Source organism: Crocuta crocuta, unplaced genomic scaffold, assembly GCF_008692635.1.
Source record: "Crocuta crocuta isolate KB4526 unplaced genomic scaffold, BGI_CrCroc_1.0 scaffold177, whole genome shotgun sequence".
Lineage (NCBI taxonomy): Eukaryota > Metazoa > Chordata > Mammalia > Carnivora > Hyaenidae > Crocuta > Crocuta crocuta.
In genome coordinates this window covers 5,767,534-5,788,749 of record NW_027531880.1, presented here as the reverse complement: position 1 = coordinate 5,788,749, position 21,216 = coordinate 5,767,534, and the positions used below count along the sequence as shown (strand labels likewise).

Sequence of the window (21,216 nt, the reverse complement as noted above, 5' to 3'; positions counted from 1 at the left end):
ATGTAAATATATGCATTACTTATATATTTAAGTACATAACTTTATATATAACTTTATAACTTTATATATATTTATATATTAAATATGAATATATAACTTTATGTAAATGTAACTATATATTTATATATTTTAAACATAAATATATATAACTATATATATAAATATAACTTTCTCTATATATAACTTTTGGGGGGGAGGATGGTGAGAACACTTAAGATTTACTCTTGGCAAATTTCAAGTATATAACATATTATTATTAACTGTAGTCACCATGCTATACATTGGATCCCCAGAGCTTAATCATCTTATAACTAAAGATTATACTTTTTTTAATGTTTATTTATTTTTGAGAGAGACAGAGCACGAGCTGGAGAGAAGCAGAGGGAGAGGGAGACACAGAATCTGAAGCAGGCTCCAGGCTCTGAGCTGTCCACATGGAACCCAACACGAGTCTTATGCCCTTTGACTAGCACTCTTCATTTTCCCAACTCCCACCACCTGGTAACCAGTATTCTACTCTGTTTTAATGAGTTCAACTTTTTGTTTTTAGATTCCACATCTAAGTGAGATCTTAGAGTATTTGTATTTCTTAGCTTAATTTCATTTTGTACAATGTCCTGTAGGTTCATCCTAGAGAGAGAGAATCCCAAGCAGACTCCATGCTGACAGTACAGGAGCTTGAACTCAACAACAGTGAGATCATGACTTGAGTCAAAATTAAGAGTTGGATACTTAACAACTGAGCCACTTCGGCATCCGAAGAAGCATGTGTTTGGGATTTTCCAGCTATCTTCTTATTATTGATTTGTAGTTTAATTCCACTGTGGTCTAAGAGGAGACATTGTAGGATTTCTATTCTTTTAAGTCTGCTAGGGTATTTTTTATGGCTCAGAATGTCTGACTTGGTGAGTGTTCCATATGAACTTGAGAAAAATGTATATTCTGCTATCATTGGATGAAGTAGTCTATAGATGGCAGTTACATCCAGTGATTGATGATGTTGCTGAGTTCAACTGTGTTCACTTTCAAATAATACTGTATCATATCACAGGTAGTATGAGTCCCTTATAATAAAAAAATAATCCTAGGTCTTTCCTCTCATCCTTTGTACCATTCATTTTACTTATATATAAGCATATTTTATATGTATTAAATATGAATATAAAATGTATATCTTACATATAAGGTTTCCATATAAGCATATGTAGTTACATATATTATTGCTATTATTTGAACAATTTTTATATCAGTTAAGAATAAGAAAAAAGTTTTTATTTTACTGTTATATTCCCTCATCAGCAGTCTGCCTTTAGGTAGATTTGTTTCCAATCTATATCATTTTCCTTTTCTACATAGGATTTTTTCAAAATATTTCTTGCACACAAGTCTACTGGCAATAAATTCCCTCAATTTTTGTTTGTCTCATGAAATCTTTACTTCTTTGTCTTTGAAGGATAATTTTGCAGGATATAGACTCCCTGATTGGTAGGTTGTTTTTTCTCTCAATGTTTTAAATATTTTGCTCCTGCTCCTTCTTGTGTGCATGACTTATGAAGAGAAATCTTATTTAATTCTTATTATTGTTCTTTTATAGATAAAGTCTTTTCCTTCTGGCTTCTTTCAGGATTTTTTCTTTATCTTTGATTTTCTGTAGTTTGAAAATGATGTTCCAAGGTGTCGTGTTTTTTGGGTTTTTTTTGTTTTTAATTCTGTTTGGTATTCTCTGAGCTTTCTGGATCTGTGATTTGGTGTCTGACATTAACTTGGGGAAATTGTCAATTATTAGTGTTCAATATGTCTTATGTTCCTTTCTCTTTTTCTTCTCTTTATGGTATTTCCATAATGTGTATGTTACAACTTTTGTAGTTGTCCCATAATCTGTGAATATATTCTTCTGTTTTAGTCCTTTTTTCTTTTTAAATTTTAAAGTTTTGTTGATACATCCTCAAGTGCAGAGATTCTTTCCTCAGCCACTTCTCAACTACCAGTGAGCCACCACAGGCACTCTTCATTTCTGTTACAGTGTTTTTTTTCATCTCTATCATTTATTTTTGGTTCTTTCTGAGGATTTCTATCTTTCTGATTACATTGTTCATCTGTTCTTGCACAATGTCTAATTTATCCCTTAGAGCCCTTAGCATAATAATAATAATTATTATTCCAACATTCTTGCCATGTCTGTTTCTGATGCTTGCTCTGTCTTTTCAAATTGTGTTTTTCCCTTTGGTATTTTTTTTTGATAGCTGCACATGATGTAGCAGGTAAAAGGAACTTCTATAAATATACCTTCAGTAATGTAGTGGTGAAGTGTGAGGAGAGAAGTATTCTTTAGTCCTATGATTAACTTTCAGTGTTTTACTTGGCCCATGCCTCTGGACTATGCATATCACAAGTCTTTCTCAGTTTTTCTTTTTCTTCCTCCTTAGGTGGAGCAAAATGGCCCAAGTGGGCTGGGGTTGGGTATTTCCCTTCTGCAGGTCAGTTAGGCTTTGATAATACCTCAGCAAGTTAGTCTGTTTGCTACTCAGACCAGTTTTTTGAGTTCAGTTTTTTTCTTATGCTTGATCTAGTCTGCTGTTGAAATTTTGTAGTGAATTTTCCTATCTCTTTTTTAAATTCTTACTTTGTCACTCATCATCTGGGAAATACAAATCAAAACCATACTGAGATACTACCTCACACCAATCAGAGTGGCTAAAATTAACAACTCAGTAAACAATAGATGCTGGCAAGGAAGTGGAGAAACCGGAATCTTCTTGCACTGTTGGTAGGAATGCAAATTGGTGCAGCTGCTCTGGAAAACAGTGTGGAGGTTCCTCAAAAAATTAACAGTAGAACTACCTTACAACCAAGCAATAGCACTACTAGGAATTTATCCAAGGGATACAGCAGTGCTAATTCATAGGGGCACGTGTACCCTAATGTTTATAGCAGCGCTTTCAACAATACCCAAATCATGGAAAGAGCCTAAATGTTCATCAACTGATGAATGGATAAAGAAGGTGTGGTTCATATATAAAATGGAATACTATTTGACAATGAGAAAGAATGAAATCATGCCATCTGTAGCAATGTGGATGGAACTGGAAAGTATTATGCTGAGTGAAATAAGTCAGTCCTAGAAGGACAGATATCATATGTTTTCACTTATAATGAGGATCTTGAGAAACTTAACAGAGGACCATGGGGAAAGGGAAGGGGAAAAATAGTAACAAACAGACAGGGAGGGAGGCAAACCATAAAAGACTCTTAAATACAGAGAACAAACTGAGGGTGGGTGCAGGGGTAGGAGAGGGGGAAATGTGTGATGGACATTGATGAAGGCATTTATTGGGATGAACACTGGGTGTTGTATGTAAGTGATGAACCATGGGAATCTACCCCCAAAAAACAAGAACACACTTTACACACTGTATGTTAGCCAATTTGACAATAAGTTATATTTAAGAAAAGAAAAAAAATTCTTACTTTGTTCATGCATTGTTATCTTGACCTTAGTGTGTATCTTTATGACAGCTATTATTTATTAAAGTATAAGCGGCATTAACATTATATCAGATTCAGATGTTCAACATGATTCAGTGTTTGTATATATTGTCAAATGGTTACCACAGTTATTCTAGTTAATATCCATCACCATACAGTTACTGAATTTTAAGATCCATTCTCTTAGCAACGTTCAAATAGGCAATGTAGTATAATTAACTGTAGTCACTGTACTGTACATTATATCCCCATTACTTATTTTGTAGTTGGAAGTTTGTGTCTGAGAGTTCTTTTCAATTCTCTCTAAAGTAAATCATTTAATTTCATTTCAATAATGTCACTTTCTGGAGATTTACCTTATTCCTTGAAACATTTTTTTCCTGATTCTTCATTTTACACCATGAGTCATTTTACTTAACTCATGTTTGGTTGTGGGCTCATAGTCAAAGCAGTCACCTCTCCTAGTCTTCATCAACTGGCCTTGTGCATTTGTGCACTCCGAAAATCAGCGTTGCTATTGGTTTTGGAGACTTCTGCTAACTTTTTCTTTCTTCAGGTAGAAGCAGGCACCTCTTTTTGTCCTGCTGTCTCTGTGCTGGGCAGGAAGGAGGATCAAAGGTATCTACCATTCCAAGCTGCTCTCTGTGGTCTCCAGCAGGCAACTTGATTGTACCAGATCAGTGCTCCAGGATTGGTGAGACAGATGCTAACTCAATGAGCATTTTTGGTGAAGTGGGGCACTGCATACATGGATTAACTTTTTCCTTCTCTAGCGTAAAACAGAAAGCTAGAATTTTCATTCACTTATTCTGTGCTGAGTGTGGGTGTTGCAAATCAATTATATGTAACTAGCCCAAGCCACCACCTTTATTTTTGCTGGGTGACTAGCTGTGCTGATTTCATCAGGGCTCCAAGACTGGTGACACAGTTTTCTTGGTAGCCACTTCAGAAAAATTGGGGCACTTGACATGTGAAAGACCCCTTGCCTTCCCTGGTCAATATGGGAGCCAGAGGGTCTCTTTGTGATTATATGGCAGTGCTCTGGGCAGTGTCCCTGGTGTAAAGTATACCAAATCTCCATACTGGCTTTAATGAGTCTGATTTTGCATTCTCCTAGAGTGTACAGAAGCCTTTCAGTTAGTTTCTGATTAATGATAAAGAGAATTTGTCCACGAATTATTGCTGAATTGGTGTATTTGTTCCACGATAGAGGATCCAGGGCTTCCTACTCTATTTTCCCGACCAGAATTTCAGCCTTTATTTCTCTGAGTACGTTTCAACTCCACATTCTTTCTGTTTTCTTTCTTAGATTCTGATGTGTATTTTAGATCTGTTATTGTTCCACAACTTATTTGAGACTCTATGATTTTCTTAGCTCATTTTTCTGTTTTATATATTGGATAAATTCTACTGATCTGTCCTCAAGTTCACAGATTCTAACCCTTGTCATCTCCACTTTACTTTTGAGCCTATCCTAATACTTTATTTGCTTTTTTATGGCTTTTATTTCTATTCTGTAATTTGTTTCAAGATAATTTGTATTTATTCATTGAAACAATTTTCCAGGGCTGCTTTAAAATCTTGTCTGATAGTTCCAACATGCGGCTCATATCAATATTGGCATCAGCCAATGTTTGTGCTTTTTTATTTTTAAATTTTATTTATTTGTTTGTTTATTTATTTATTTTTTAGTTCTTGCTATAGTGGGTAATTTTAGCTTGTGTCCTTGATGTTTAAGTCTTCTGTTTTTGAAGGCAGTCACCTAGTTTAAGTTTAGATTTAGTGTGTGTTGTTTGAATGACAGTTAAGCTTTCAAGGTTATTCTGTTGTGCTTTGTTCTTCTAGCTCTACTGGACCTCTGCTATTGCAGCCTGTGGTGGTAAGAGGTATTACCTGCACCACTGCTCCTCAGTGAGGAAAGTTCCTATCTGAAACTAGTGGAAATAATAAATATCACAGCTAATCATGTATAATAGTAACATATAAACATTCATAGGAAAGAATGTGATCATACTAAAATTTTAATAGCACAGCATTACCAAAGGAACAGAGTTAACTGTAAATATCACTAGAGTTTTAAGGGAAGAGAAGGGAACATACACTGAAAGACAACATACACTGAAAGACAGTATTAGGGGAGAAACTGAGAAGACTAATGCTGTGAAAGTCCATGGAGAGAAGAGCTTGAAATAAGATCATCAACATGGTGAGGCATTAAAGAGAAATAAAAAATAAAGAAATATCATTTAAGATACTTTTGGGTAATTTAAAATAAGTGAAATGTGCAGATTTGAAGTCAAATTAATGCTGTGAATTATATAAATTTATGTATGAACTATACATTCAAAAAATGTGGCTTAGAAAGAAAAGATGCAGTTAAGAAAGTTGCCAAAGATTTATAATTATAGCAAGAATTATTTGGGGAAGGATAAGAGTCATGATTATTCTTAGGCAATAAGGATTAAAAGGAAGAGATTACAGGTAATAGAATATCTGGTGGATAATATTATGGTAATGGCTAAATATGAATGTTTGATGATGTTTGGGAAGAAAGGATAAACCAAAAACTTTATTTACAAATCATTCATGCACTTGTTGTGATGAACACTAGATGTTGTCTGGAAGTATTGAATCGCTGTGTTGTATACCTGAAGCTAATATTACATTGTGTGTCAACTAATTGAATTTAAATAAAAAGTTTAAAACAAACCAATCATTCATGAATATATCTTCATATACTCCACTTTAGGGCCATTGCCTTTATCAAGGATATGCCGCAGAGGTTCCCAAATCGGTTGTGACACTTAGCACTTGTTCTGGACTCAGGTAATGGCATTTTCTAGAGATGAACATGATTGAAAATCTTGTGTGACCTTTTTAAAAAAAATTTTTTTTAAGTTTATTTATTTTTAAGTTTATTTATTTTTGAGAGAAAAAGAGTGTGAGCAGGGGAGAGGCAGAGAGAGAGGGGACACAGAATCCAAAGCAGGCTCCAGACTCTGAGCTGTCAGCACAGAGCCAGGCCTGGGGCTCAAATTTATGAACTGTGAGATCATAACCTGAGCCAAAGTCGGATACTTAACCGATTGAGCGACCCAGACACCCCCCAAAGTTGTGTGATCTTTTAATTCTTAGAAACATCTTGAAGCATAGAGTGAAGACAAAGAAAATAGGGATTTTGATTGTATTTCTTCTCATATACTTTCTTTTCCTCCTTCTCTTTTTTGTCATTTTTCCTATTCTCTTTATCACTATCTCAGGCTTGCAGTCATAATACTTATGCAGAAAGAGCTTCTACTAGTTTGAAAAATATTCAAATTTCTTAGCCACACTAGAACCACAATGACTCCAAATAGCATAATAGGGAGAAGCTATAAAATTATGTTTGAAAGTTTATCTGCATACAAAGAGATGATTCTTAGATACTTGAGCAAAAGGACCACTGTTAAATTTCCATAAAATTTTGTATTTAATGTTGATTTACATTTCTCAGTGGGTAATCTATATTAAGTATCTTTTTATTACTTTTTATGTATTTAGGGGATTATTGCATTTGGAGAACGTCAGTTATGGCATTGAACCATTGGAATCTGCAGCTGCATATGAGCATATGCTTTATCAAATAAAGAAATATAAAGTTGATTTTTTGCCTTTACAAGAAAACCATCCCAGGACCCAGGTGGTAGATCAGTCCTACCAGATACTTGTGAAATCAGTAGTAAGTAACCACTTACATGTGATCTTCACTTGTGTTGTCCTTGATAAAATTATTCACATTGGAATGTGTTACATTTGGAAAACAAATTTTTTAATGTTTTATTTATTTCTGAGAGAGAGAGAGAGACAGCATGAGCAGGGGAGGGTGAGAGACAGGGAGACACAGAATCTGAAACAGGCTCCAGGCTCTGAGCTAGCTGTCAGCACAGAGCCCAACACGGGACTCGAACCCACGAACCATGAGATCATGACCTGAGCCGAAGTTGGACACTCAACCTACTGAGCCACCCAGGCGCCCCAAAATATATAGATTTTTAAAATTTTATTTAAATTCAAGTCAGCATATAGTGTAGTATTGGTTTCAGGGATAGAACCCAGTGATTCATCACTTCCATATGACACTCAGTGCTCATCTCACCAAGTACGCTCCTTAATGTCCATCACCCATTTACCCATCCCACTACCCGACACCCTGCCAGCAAACTTCAGTTTGTTTTCTGTATTTAAGACTTTCTTATGGTTTGCCTCCCTCTCTGTTTTTATCTTATATTTCCTTTCCTTCCTCTATATTCATCTGTTGTGTTTCTTAAATTCCGCACATGAGTGAAATCGAATGATATTTGTCTTTCTCTGACTGACTTACTTTGCTTAGCATGATACACTCTAGTTCCATCCACATTGTTGCAAGTGGCAAGATTTCCTTCTTTTTGATCACCCATTAGTATTCCATTGTATATTATATATCTACAACTAATTTATCTATTCATCAGTCAATGGGCATTTCGACTCTTTCCATTAGTTGGCTATTGTTGATAGTGCTGCTATAAACATTGGGGTGCATGTGCTTCTTAAAGGTAACATAATTTAATGATAATTAAAAATATGCATTATCCTTTTAATAGCAAAAAGGAAATTTCAAAGTGGAGTAAATTTCCTTTTTGTTATTAAAAGGATAATGTACATTTTTTACTTATCATTAAATTGTATTACATTTATTATTATTTTAAATTAAATAATGATCACCCATTGGTTAACAACTATTAAAATATTAAATAGACACATATGTAAGGAAAATAAAAATGGGTCATATGCCATTTTCTAGAGGTAAATGAAGTTGTGGAATCCACTGCAATCATTTTGTTGTGTACATACACATTATCTATAAACTTAAAATATATATGTTACAAAATTATGTCATATTTTATGTTTTTATTTTTTATTTTAAAAAAATGTTTTAAATGTTTTTATTTATTTCTGAGAGAGAGAGAGAGCGTGAGCAGAGGGTCAGAGAGAGAGGGAGACACAGAATCCAAAGCAGGCTCCAGGCTCTGAGCTAGCTGTCAGCACAGAGCCTGATGCGGGGCTCGAACCCACAAACTGTGAGATCATGACCTGAACTGAAGTTAGACGGTTAACTGACTGAGCCACCCAGGCGTCCCGTGTTTTTATTTTTTTAATGTTTATTTACTTATTTTGAGAGAGAGTGCTCATGCACAAGCAGGGGGAAGGGCAGAGAGAAAGGAGAGAAAGAATCCCAGGCAGGCTTTGCATTGTCAGAGCAACCCCAATGTAGGACTCAATCTAAGGAACTGTGAGATCATGACCTGAGCTAAAATCAAGAGTTGGATCCTTAACCAACTGAGCCACCCAGTCACCTGGCTTTTTGATATATATGTTTAACTTCCTCATCAATGTTTGTACAACTTTGTATTTCATCATCAGTGGTTAAATAAATCTCTGTCCATATATTCTCATCACAATTGGATATCACATTAAAGAGAAGCAAACCAAAATACTAATGAATGATACTTGAACTGAATTTATGATAAAATCCATCTCATTGTTGCTTTAATTTGCTTGTATTTATTTTGTCAAAGATATTGGTACATATACAGATTAACAAAACTGCCCTTTCAGAAACTCATAAAAATTATAAAATATAATCATATATAGAGATGAACCTCAACTTTAAGCCAGCTCTGGAAACCATCTGCATGTTTTAATACAACACTGGATACAATTGAAGACATTTTTTGCCACTGAAATAGAGCACTATCACATAAGTAAATTGAAAAACTTTAAAGGATTCCATGAACACTCTTCCATGGCAGAGGAAGACCCGAAGAGATAGACATGTTTGGAAAAAAAGACCCCCTCCAGTGAATCAGCAATAAGACAGAGATTAGATAAGATAGAGATAACATACTTTCCATTGCCTTGGTTTGAATTACAAGTCTATCCATGCTGGCCACAAAAACTTGAGCAAGTAACATAACCTATGTTTAAATTCCTTATCTATAAAAGATCAATAATAAAAATAATATCTAACTCATACAGTTATTTCAAAGATTAAATAAATTTATAAATGGAAATTACTTAGCATAGTGTGTAGACAAAACGTGATCAATAAAAACCACTACTATTATTATTTGCTCACCATATTTTCTAATGTAGTGGGGCAAGGTAATTGGAAGTAATTATGGAAAGTTTGGGTACAAAACAAAATGTAATAATGAAGTAAAATAGAGACAAAAAAAATTCAGAACCTAAGAAAAAAACCAGCGATGTCATTGCAGGAATGGAGATAAGTAAGTATTTGTGTGTATTTGTGAATTTTATATTTTTATGAAGTAACTTGACAATTGCTTTTCATCTTGAATTTGATAGGCTTAAATTTGTAGGTTTAGTTAGACATGTTTTCATGACTAATGCTTTCATGAGCACAAAAAAAAAGAAAGTGAATATCTTCAATTAAAGAAAAGAAACAAATAACATAAAAGTTTCTATTTTAAACATATTTTAACATTCATGAAAGTAAACACAAACTTATAAACAAGGTAAATACCTTCATTATAATCCAAAGTTGAAAAGTAGAAGAGAAACCAAACAAAATAATATAAAGGTCTATCTATTAAAAGACTATTAAACACAAACATTTACTCCTCCTGCCCCTTTTTAAAAACCCACTAATGAAAAGGGATTTTTAAACTGGCATAAACATACAAAACACACAAAGAGAACAGGAGAGGAGTAATAACAATGGACATTGAATAGCAGATGGCTGATTTAGTGCCCAAAAAGCTAAATTGTAAACTCGTAATTGGGATAGGCTATAGGAAACTTGACATGTACTGCAGTACTTTTCAAATATTTTTGGAATTGTGTGTCCAGTTACCTTAGGGAGTGATTTTAAAGATGGGCTAAAGAGGATAATTGGTTGAAAATAAATTGTATAAGTATTTAGCAACCTTGGTTTTCCTGTACTAATCACTTGGAGACTGACAGACAATTGAGAGCTATTTTCTTTGGGGAGTCTCTGAAATGGGGACACCACACACAGATGTCCTATTGTATTTCCCAATAAAAGAGGAATACCACACTGAAACTGGTGTGTTTACATTAAACTTGGCACATTGGATATTGGATATTGGATATTGGATAAACATTCTGAGAAGTGTATTGGAAGACCCCACTTAAGGAAGAAAGTAAACAAGCCAAAAGAATAAAAACTAATCATATTAACAGGGTTTTCCTTGCCAACACCCAGACACATTGCTTTCTCTGAGGACAATAACCTGTAAGCTCCACATATGGTCATAGAGATGTGAGAATAACCTGTTAAATGCTCAATTGCTAATATTAAGGGGCCCTAGACATATGATGAAACAGTTTAATATTGAAGATGGAGACCTGAAAGAATCAAGTTTTTAAAGTTTGAGGTACCAAAGAATACAGAGGGTGAAGAAAACAAAATGGCAATTTCTCAGAGGAGTAAGGGAAAATATTTCATTCACAAATTTAAGAATGAAGTGTTATTTAAAAAATTACATTCAGCGGGGCGCTCAGTCGGTTAAGCGTCTGACTTCGGCTCAGGGCGTGATCTCACGGTTCGTGGGTTCGAGCCCCGCGTCAGGCTTTGTGTTGACAGCCAGCTCAGAGCCTGGAGCCTGTTTCGGATTCTGTGTCTCCCTCTCTCTCTGACCCTCCCCTGCTCGCGTGCTCTCTCTCTTTCTCAGAAATAAATTAAAAACATTTAAAAAATTAAAAAATAATTACATTCAGCATATAAGTAATAGTTCTTAGAAATTTAAAATCATGATAATAAAAATGAAAAAAAGAGAAACCTCAATAGGAAGTTCACAAAATAAAATTTCAGAAATCACACAAAAAAAGTAAAGCATAAAGACATATGACAGGGACATATGAGAGATAAGAAATTTAAAATAAGAGGGATGCCTGGGTGGCTCAGTTGGTTAGGTGTCCGACTTCACCTCAGGTCATGATCTCAAGGTCGGTGGGTTCGAGCCCCGTGTTGGGCTCTATGCTGACAGCCATCTCAGAGCCTGGAGGCTGCTTCAGATTCTGTGTCTCCCTCTCTCTCTCTCTGACCCTCCCCTGCTCATGCTGTTTCTCACTCTCTCAGAAAAAAATAAAAAAATTAAAAATAAAATAAGAAGTGGGTGATACAATAGGAGTTCAAATATGAATAAAGAGAGGAAACTGAATAAGTCACAAAATAATCCAAGAAAATACTCAGAATTATTTAAGGTGAGTTACTGAACTGATATTTTAAAAATCTGGTTTCTTATATAATCAAGATGCAGAATAGCCTGAAATTTCCCAGCAGCAATACTGGAAGTTGAAAGACAATACCACAATTACTTAAAATGAGGCAAAGAAATTTCCAGTCTGTAATTCTGTACCAGCCCAGAACTATATAACTGAAATATTTTTATTGAAACTACTTCTTTTTCTCCTAACGTGAAATGTTCTTTCCCCCAAAATAAAGCAAATAATTAAGCAGAAACAAAGAGACCCTAATCTTACCCTGATTGAAGATAGTAATCAGAAGCAATCACCACCAAATCCACAGATAACAGTTGCCAATATAATGAAATTTCAACAAGATGAAAAGATGGAAGAATTGTATAAGACTCTCAGAGGCTTAACAGGTTTATGTCTTGTTCATGAAAATACCAAAGTGGATGAAGCTCTCCTGGTTGATTCCCTTCCTAGCTTTGATTCAGGACCCTTAAAAGGCCTCCACTAGGTTATTTGAATTTAGCCAAGAGTAAGGGGAGAAATGTGTGTGTGCATCCTCACCCCAAGAGAGTTGAGCCTGGACAGGTGTCTCATAGACATCTCTTCTCTTGGAGAAGGGAACAAACATTCTTGGATAATTGGTCATTTCTTATAAGAAAACAAAAATGTAATAAAAGTCACTAATCCCCAACTTTTGTTCGGAATGGTTTGACTTGAAAGAACTACATATGTTGTAAAATAATAATAATTGGAAAAGAATAAACATGGAGCATATGAAATATAAGTGTAAAATGTAAGGTGGAAAAACACAAAATCCAAAGTGAATGAAAAAACTGCTAGTTTATATTCATGTCCTGCCTTATAGGTGCCACATATTGTTTTAAGAGCTTTACATATATCCCATCTTTCCAATTTTTTCAACAGTTCTAATAATTGGTACTGTTATCCCCCTTTTCAGATCAGGAAACAGATTTATAGAGTTTAAATTATTTTCCTAGGAAATTCTCTAGTAACATGTAGCATTAAAATTCAAGCCCAGATGATATGACCATGACCCCAGAGATATGGTCTGTAGTACTCTAATGGCCTACCTCTATAGAGTCTGTTTAAAATATCCTTGGAAGTGCTCAGGAAATGAATGTAAGAGAAAAATAAATCTATTTTTAAGATGAAAGACATTGATAATAAGACCAACAAATAACAGAATAGATATTGTGGTAAACCCCAATATGTGATATTATAGTCAGGTTTAAAAGAATAGAAAGCAATTATATAAAAACAATGGTATAGAAAAACTTAAGAATGAGTGATGGTCAACTTGGCTGGGATATATTGATCACATAGTTGGTCAAGTTTTATGGGTATTTCTGCAAGGGTGTTTTTGAATAAGATTAACATCTAACTCAGTGTACTTTGAGCAAAGCATAAATGCCCTCCGTATTTGGATGGACCTCATCCAATCAGTTGATGTCCTGAATAGGACAAAAGGGTGGACCTTCCCACAGAATCATCCAGCCAACTGTTTTCAGACTGGAAATGTACCATCAGCTCTCCCTGGATTTCCAGTCTACTGGCCCATTCTGTAGATTTTGGACTTGCCAACCTCTATAGTTAAGTGAGCCAATTCCTTATAATAAATCTAAGTATAATAAATTATAATAAAGGTCTATATATACAAACATCCTACTCTGTTTTTCTTTGGAATATTGGCTAATGGAGTATGAATATGAAAGACTGCTAATAGAAATTCAAGGTAACTAAAACTGTCATTCATGAATTAAATAGCACCTAAAGTATTCCAAATTAGTAAAGAATAAAACTTTGTTTAATAGAAGAGTCCTGAATTTGAAAATTTTCTCAGGAAACCCTGTTAAAAACTGACAACACCAAAATATAATGTAGTTAATATTTTGGACTATATAAATAATGAATAATTCTATTATTGACATCAAAGAAAGTCACCCACAAATGTGGAAAAACTCAGACTTGTTTTAGCCTTTGCCAAAATTAAGTGCCAAAATTAAGATAGTCAATAATGTCTATATATGAGATGTAGAGAATGGCTTCCTTAGGAGCTATACAATCCCAAAGTTTTTTTACCCAGTCAAGTTGCTATTATGGTATAAAGACATTCTTATTTTCAAAAATTCTAACTATAATATCTATGGGACTTTGAGGCATTATTACTCAAACCAGTGCAGGAAAATAGGATTTAAATAAAACAATTTATCATTTTTATGTAGAAACCCATATCAGTAGTTCCAGAAAAATCATTTGACAAAATTCAATATCCATTCATCATAAAACCTAGGAATTGAAAACTTCTTTAATCTGATAAAGAACATCTATAAGTATCTACCTAACATAATGAATGCTAAGTGATTTAATGTTTTGCATGCTGTGTGCAAATGCTGTGACATGCTAAGTGACTGCATGCTGTGTTCCCCAAATTCACATGTTAAAACTTTAACCCCAAGTAGGATCGTATTTGGAGGATGAAGCCTTTGAAAAATAATTGGCGTTAAGTTAGGTGGTGAGTGTAAGGCCCTCATGATAGGATTAATGCTTTTATTAAAAATTAAGACACATGGATCTCTCTCTCTCTACTGTGTTGTGTCAGCATACAAAAGGAAGATGGCCATTTGCAAACTAGGAAGAGTGCTCTCATCAGATACCACCTCTGTTGGTGCCTTGATCTTGAACTTCCCAACTTCTAGAACTGTGAGAAATAAGTGTTTGTTGTTTAAGCTACCTCATCTATGGTATATATGTTATAGCCTGAACTGACTAAAACAGTCCCTAAGATTAGGAATAATTCAAGGCTGTTTGCCTTTTCAACTTTCAGTCAACATTTTACTAGAGTTTCTGGATAATACAATAAGGAAAAGAATAATAATAAATGGCATACATTTTTTAAAGTTTTTAAATGTTTTTTATTTATTTCTGAGAGAGAGACAGCATGAGCAGGGGAGGGTCAGAGAGAGAGAGGTACAGAATCTGAAACCGGCTCCAGGCTCTGCGCTGGCTGTCAGCACAGAGCCCAAAGCACTGTGAGATCATGACCTGAGCTGAAGTCGGTTGCTCAACCAACTGAGCCACCCAGGCACCCCTACTAATGGCATACAGTTTTTAAAGGAAAAAATAACCTTATGTTTTTAGTGACCTAACTCTGTATATAGAAGATCACAAAGAAACTCTACCAAAGCTATCAGGAATATAAGAAAGTCTAGAAAAATCACAGGAAACAAATATATTGATGTTGTTAAGATGTTCATTTCCCCCCAGTTGATCTGTAGATTCAATGTGATCCCAATCAAAATTCCAGAAAACATTTTTATGGAAACTGGTTCTTAAATTCATAAGGACATGCAAAGATCCTAGAATAGTCACACAATTTTAAAAAAGAAGAACAAAATATGGGCTCCTGGGTGGCTCAGTCGGTTAAGCATCTGACTTTGGCCCAGGCCATGATCTTGTGGCTCTTGAGTTTGAGCCCTGCCTCGGGCTCTGTGCTGACAGCTCAGAGGCTGGAGCCTGCTTTGGATTCTGTGGCTCCATCTCTCTTTGCACCTCCCCCGCTCACACTCTGTCTCTCTCTCTCTCTCTCTCTCAGAAATAAATAAACATTTAAAAAGTAAATAAAAGGAAGAACAAAATAGAGGACTTACATTATCTCTTTTTTTAAAAAGCGCTAGGTAGTATATATTTAAGGCTTGTGAGGTATATGATCTGTTGTAACTACATCACTCTATCTTTGTAGCATGAAAGCAGCATAAAAAATATATAAACAAATGGGTGTGGCTTTGTTCCAATAAGATATTTTTTATAAAACAGGTGGCCATACCTTGGGTTATAGTTTGCTGACCCCGGTATAGAGATATATATCATGATTGGTGTAAGCATAGATGTATAGATCAGTGGAACAAAATAGATCAGAAGTAGGCCCATTACTAATGGAAGATTGACTTGCCACAAAGGTGCTAGGGACTTTAAAAGGTAAAAGAATGATCTCCAATAAATGCTGCTAGAAGACTGGACATCCATATGGAATAAAATGAGTCTTGACTCTTATTTAAAAATTTTTTTTTGATGTTTTATTATTTCTGAAAGAGAGAGAGAGACAGTGTGAGCAGGAGAGGGTCAGAGAGAGAGGGAGACACAGAATCCGAAACAGGCTCCAGACTCTCAGCTGGCTGTAAGCACAGAGCCCGACGCAGGGCTCAAACCCACGAACCATGAGATCATGACCTGAGCTGAAGTTGGATGCTTAACCGACTGAGCCAACCAGGTGCCCCTTGACTCTTATTTTAAAAATTGAATTAGCGCATAGACTTAAATGTCAAAACATAAAATTTCTAGTAGAGAACTTAAGAGATTTATTTACTTTGAAAGTTGCAGGGGGAGGGTCTTGGAGGAAGGTTTTGAGAGGAAAGAAATATGGTTTCTCTGGTAACTTTTTGAGGATTCTAATTATTAAGAATATAGGTAAAAGCTTCTGATTTGTTCCTAGAATTTGTATTTGGAATCTCACCTGCTTATTTATTCAGTGGGCATTTATTATCTTATTTTCCTATTATTCATATCTTGATGAATCTGTATCTATCTGTATTTATATGTATCTTTACCTCTCTTTGTGTATGTATATATATATGTATATGTACATATATATGTATATGATGTAGATGATAATTACAAAAAATGTAAGAATTAAAAAATATTTTATTTAACTAATGTCCTCTGTTTCACAGAAAAATTCAGATGTTGAGCTATTGAAAAGAATTCTGAAAATACAAATTATTATGGATAAAGCCTTGGTATGTATTGCTGATATATTTCATCATATCTTTGTCTTATGTTTAAATTCAAAGGGAATATGAAAAAGAAACTTCCTTTGTTTGCAATATAGGTATTTTACCCTGTTCACAATATGTATTTCTGTATAGCAGGACATAAAAAAAATGTTGTCAATTGCTTTTACACTGACATATGGGGACCAATATTTATGGTATTGATTTCCAAATCAGTATAGAATTGTAGTAATAATGTATAGCTCTGTATGTATGGAAGGGTTTTACAACACTAAATCTGTTGGATTACAACTAGCTGTAGAAATTTCTGAATCCACCCCAAATTGTGGTAAACTCTTTTCCTTAAATCAGTTAAAACAAGCTATCTTATTATTCAATTGGAGATCCTTGTCAAATATTATCTTCTATAAGATTATGGTATATGTACAATTGCTTGAGTTCTCTCGTGGAAGTTCTGTATTTCAAAAATGAGATTTATTCCTAGGAATATTTGTTTAATTACAGAAATTTCCTGTTTATGTAATCAGTTTGAGTAAAGTTATAAGAGTAAAAAGTTAAAAGATCATATTTGTCCCTTATCACTGATATTTTTGCATAAAGTGTCTCAATGAATGTCATAATGTCATAAAAGAAAGCATTTAGGTCTTTAAGTAATTTTTAAAAATCAGTAACTTATAGTAAAGAATAGATAGACAAAATAAATAAATAATAATAAACATATAGTTTTATTACCAGATGTAAATCATATGCACATGTCCTGTTTTTAATGTGTACCTGCATATATGTATATGTTCATATACATTTGTTTTACATATACTGTTTTGTAAATTAATTTACAATGCTGTATTTCCCACTNAAGTAATTTTTAAAAATCAGTAACTTATAGTAAAGAATAGATAGACAAAATAAATAAATAATAATAAACATATAGTTTTATTACCAGATGTAAATCATATGCACATGTCCTGTTTTTAATGTGTACCTGCATATATGTATATGTTCATATACATTTGTTTTACATATATTGTTTTGTAAATTAATTTACAATGCTGTATTTCCCACTTATTAATGAAATACATTATTTCAATTTAATTTTGATGTTCATAATGTCCAATTAATATATTTAATACAATTTGATCTGATTTACTAGTTAATGCCCTTTGGGGACTTGTTTTCATTTATTTTAATGATTCAAATTATTATTTAAATTCTGGTTAGTTAACATATAATGTAGCATCAGTTTCAGGGTTAGAATTTAGTAATTCATCACTTATATAATGCCCAGTGCTCATCACAAAAAGTAACCTCCTTAATACCCATCACCCATCCAGCACATCTTCCACCCAGGTCCCTTCCAGCAGCCCTCAGTTTGTTCTCTATGCTTAAGAGCCTCTTTTTTAGTTTGCCTCTCCTATGATCATTTTGTTTCATAAATTCCACATGTGAGTGAAATTATATGGCATTTGCTTTTCTCTGACTTGTTTCGATTAGCATCATATACTCTTGCTCCATCCACAGGTTGCAAATGTCAAGATTTCATTCATTTTTTATGGCTGAGTAATTTTCTAGTGTTTATATTTATCACATTTTTATCCATTAATCAGTAATGGATGCTTGGGCTCTTTCCACAATTTGTCTGTGGTTGACAATGATTCTATAAGCTTCACGTATCCCTTTGAATTAGTATTTTTGTACATTTTGAGTAAATACCTAGTGGTGCAATTGCTAAGTCATTGGGCAGTGGTGTTTTAACTTTTTGAGGAATCCCCATACTGTTTTTCAGAGTGGTTACACCAGTTTGCATTCACTCCAACAGTGTAAGAAGGTTCCCTTTCTCTGCATCCTTGCCAACACATCTATTGTTTCCTGAGTTGTTTCAGCCATTCTGACAGGATTGAGGTGGTATCTCATTGTGGTTTTGATTTGTATTTCCCTGATGATGATTGATGTTGAGCATGTTTTCATGTGTCTGTTAGCCATCTGTATGTCTTCTTTGGAAAAATGTCTATTCATGTCTTCTGCCCATTATGTAACTGGATTTTTTGGGGGAGTGTTGAGTTTGATAAAAGTTCTCTATAGATTTTGGATACTAACCCTTTATCAGATAGGTCATTTACGAATATCTTCTCCCACTCCATAGAATGCCTTTTAGTTTTATTGATTGTTTACTTCCCTGTGCAGAAGCTTTTTATCTTGATGAAATTCTAACAGTTCATTTTTGCTTTTGTTTCTCTTGCCTTCAAGATGTGTCTAGTAAGAAGTTGCTTCAGTTGAGGTCAAAGAAGTTGCTATCTGGGTTCTCCTCTAGGATTTTGATGGTTTCTTATTTCACATTTACGTCTTTCATTCATTATAAATTTATTTTTGAATAGGGCTACTTGTGTATGGTATAAGAAAGTGGTCCAGTTTCATTCTTATGCTTATTGCTGTTCATTTTACCCAACTCCATTTGTTGAAGAGATTATTTCCCCCCTCATTGGATATACTTTCCTGCTTTGTCTAACATTAGTTGACTATATAGTTGTGGGTCCAATTTCTGGGTTTTCTATTCTGTTCCATTAATCTCTGTGTCCGTTTTTGTGCCAGTACCATACTGTCCTGATCACTAGAGCTGTATAATACAGCTCGAGGTCAGGAACTGTGATACCATCAGCTTTCCTTTTCTTTTTCAAGACTGCTTAGCCCATTTGGGGTCTTTTCTGGTACATACAAATTTTAGGATTGTTTGTTCTAGCTTGTGAAAAATGCTGGTGGTATTTGATAGGGATTGTATTAAATATGTAGGATTATATGGGTAATGTAGACTCTTTAACAATATTTCTTCTTCTAATCCATGAGCATGGAATGATTTTCCATTTCTTTGTGTCCTCTTCAAATTCTTTCATCAGTGTTTTTTTAGTTTTCAGAGTACAGGTCTTTTCCCATATTGGTTAGGGTTGTTCCTAGTTATCTTATGATTTTTGGTGCAGTTATAAATGGGATTGATTCCTTGATTTCTCTTTCTGCTGCTTCATTATTAATGTATAGAATTGCAACAAATTTCTGTACTTTGATTTTATATACTACAACTTTGCTGAATTCACATAGCAATTTTTTTGTGTATCTTTTGGGTTTTCTACATGGAATATCACGTCATCTGCAAATACTTAAACTTTGACTTCTTCCTTACCAATCTGGATGTATTTTTTTTTTATTTTATTTATTTATTTATTTTTGCAGTCTGATTGCTGAGACTAANTTGATTTTATATACTACGACTTTGCTGAATTCACATAGCAATTTTTTTGTGTATCTTTTGGGTTTTCTACATGGAATATCACGTCATCTGCAAATACTTAAACTTTGACTTCTTCCTTACCAATCTGGATGTATTTTTTTTATTTTTTTTTATTTTTGCAGTCTGATTGCTGAGACTAGGAATTCGAGTACTAATAATGGTGAGAGTGGACCTCAGTGTCTTGTTGCTGACTATAGAGGAAAAGCTCTCAGTTTTTCCTCATTGAGGATGATACTAGCTGGGAGCCTTTCCTATATGACCTTTATAATGTTGAGGTATGTACCCTCTATCTATACTTTATTGAGGGTTTTGTCAAGAATGAGTGCTACTCATTGTCAAAAGCTTTTTCTGCATTTATTGAGAGAATCATATGGATTTATCTTTACTTTTATGAATGTGTTACATCACCTTGATTTACAAATATTGAATCACTCTTGCGGCCCAGGAATAAATCCCACTTGATTATGGTGAATAATTCTTTTAATGTGCTGTTAGATTAGATTTGGTAAAATCTTCTTGAAAATTTTTGCATCCATGGATCATCAAGGATATTGGCCTGTAATTCTGCTTTTTAGTGGACTCTTGAGTTTTGGATTCAAGGTAATTCTGGCCTCTAGAATGGGTTTGGAAATTTTCCTTCTATTTTTGTTTTTTTTTTTGAACTATTTGAGAAAAATAGGTATTAACTCTTTTTAAGTTTCTTTAAATAGAATTCACCTTTGAAGCCATCTGGCCCTAGACTTTTGTTTGTTGGGAGATTTTTAATTCAATTTCCTTGCTGGCTGAGTCTGTTCAAATATTCTATTTTTCCCTGTTTCGCTTTTGGTAGTTCGTATTTTTCTAGGAATTTGTCAATTCTTCCAGATTGCCCAGGTTTTATTTTTTTTTGCATATATTTTATAATATTCTCTTTTAATTGTATTTCTATGGTATTGGTTGTGATCTTTCCTCTCTTTTTCATGATTTTATTATTTGGATCCTTTCTCTTTTTGAGAAGTCTGACTAAGGGGTTATTATCAATTTTATTAACCCTTTCAGTTACCAGCTCCTAGTTTTATTGATTTGTTCTATTTTTTGTTCTTTTTTCTGTATGTTTTATTTCTGCTCTAATCTTTATTATTTTCATTCTTCTGTTGGCTTTAGGCTTCATTTTCTATTCTTTATTAACTCCTTTAGGTGTAAGGTGGTAGCTTGTGTATTGGAGAGTTATTTTGCTTCTTGAGTAGGCCTTTATAGCTACATACTTCCCTTTTATGACCACTTTTGGTGCATCCAAAAGGTTTTGAACCATCATGTTTTCATATTAATTTGTTTCCATGTAGTTTTTTTATTTCTTCTTTAATCTTCTGGTTGACCCATTCATTATTTAGTAGGATATTTAACCTC

General features: G+C 34.0%; 1 protein-coding gene across 4 annotated transcripts in view; it reads left to right on the top strand.

Annotated features, from left to right (window-relative positions):
- The first annotated feature begins 640 nt into the window (after positions 1 to 640).
- LOC144239108 (A disintegrin and metallopeptidase domain 3-like) overlaps positions 641 to 21,216 on the top strand; it is a 91,608-nt gene continuing 71,032 nt past the window's right edge. For 2 of the 4 annotated variants that reach the window (XM_077773108.1, XM_077773109.1), the window contains exons 1-4: positions 644 to 905; positions 6,236 to 6,312; positions 7,027 to 7,204; positions 16,494 to 16,559. In XM_077773108.1, coding sequence (XP_077629234.1) covers positions 894 to 905; positions 6,236 to 6,312; positions 7,027 to 7,204; positions 16,494 to 16,559 — 333 coding nt within the window. In that variant the 5' untranslated portion in view covers positions 644 to 893. Of the gene's footprint in view, positions 906 to 6,235; positions 6,313 to 7,026; positions 7,205 to 16,493; positions 16,560 to 21,216 lie in introns of all 4 variants that reach the window. The other 2 variants (XM_077773110.1, XM_077773107.1) reach the window with 2 other exon arrangements.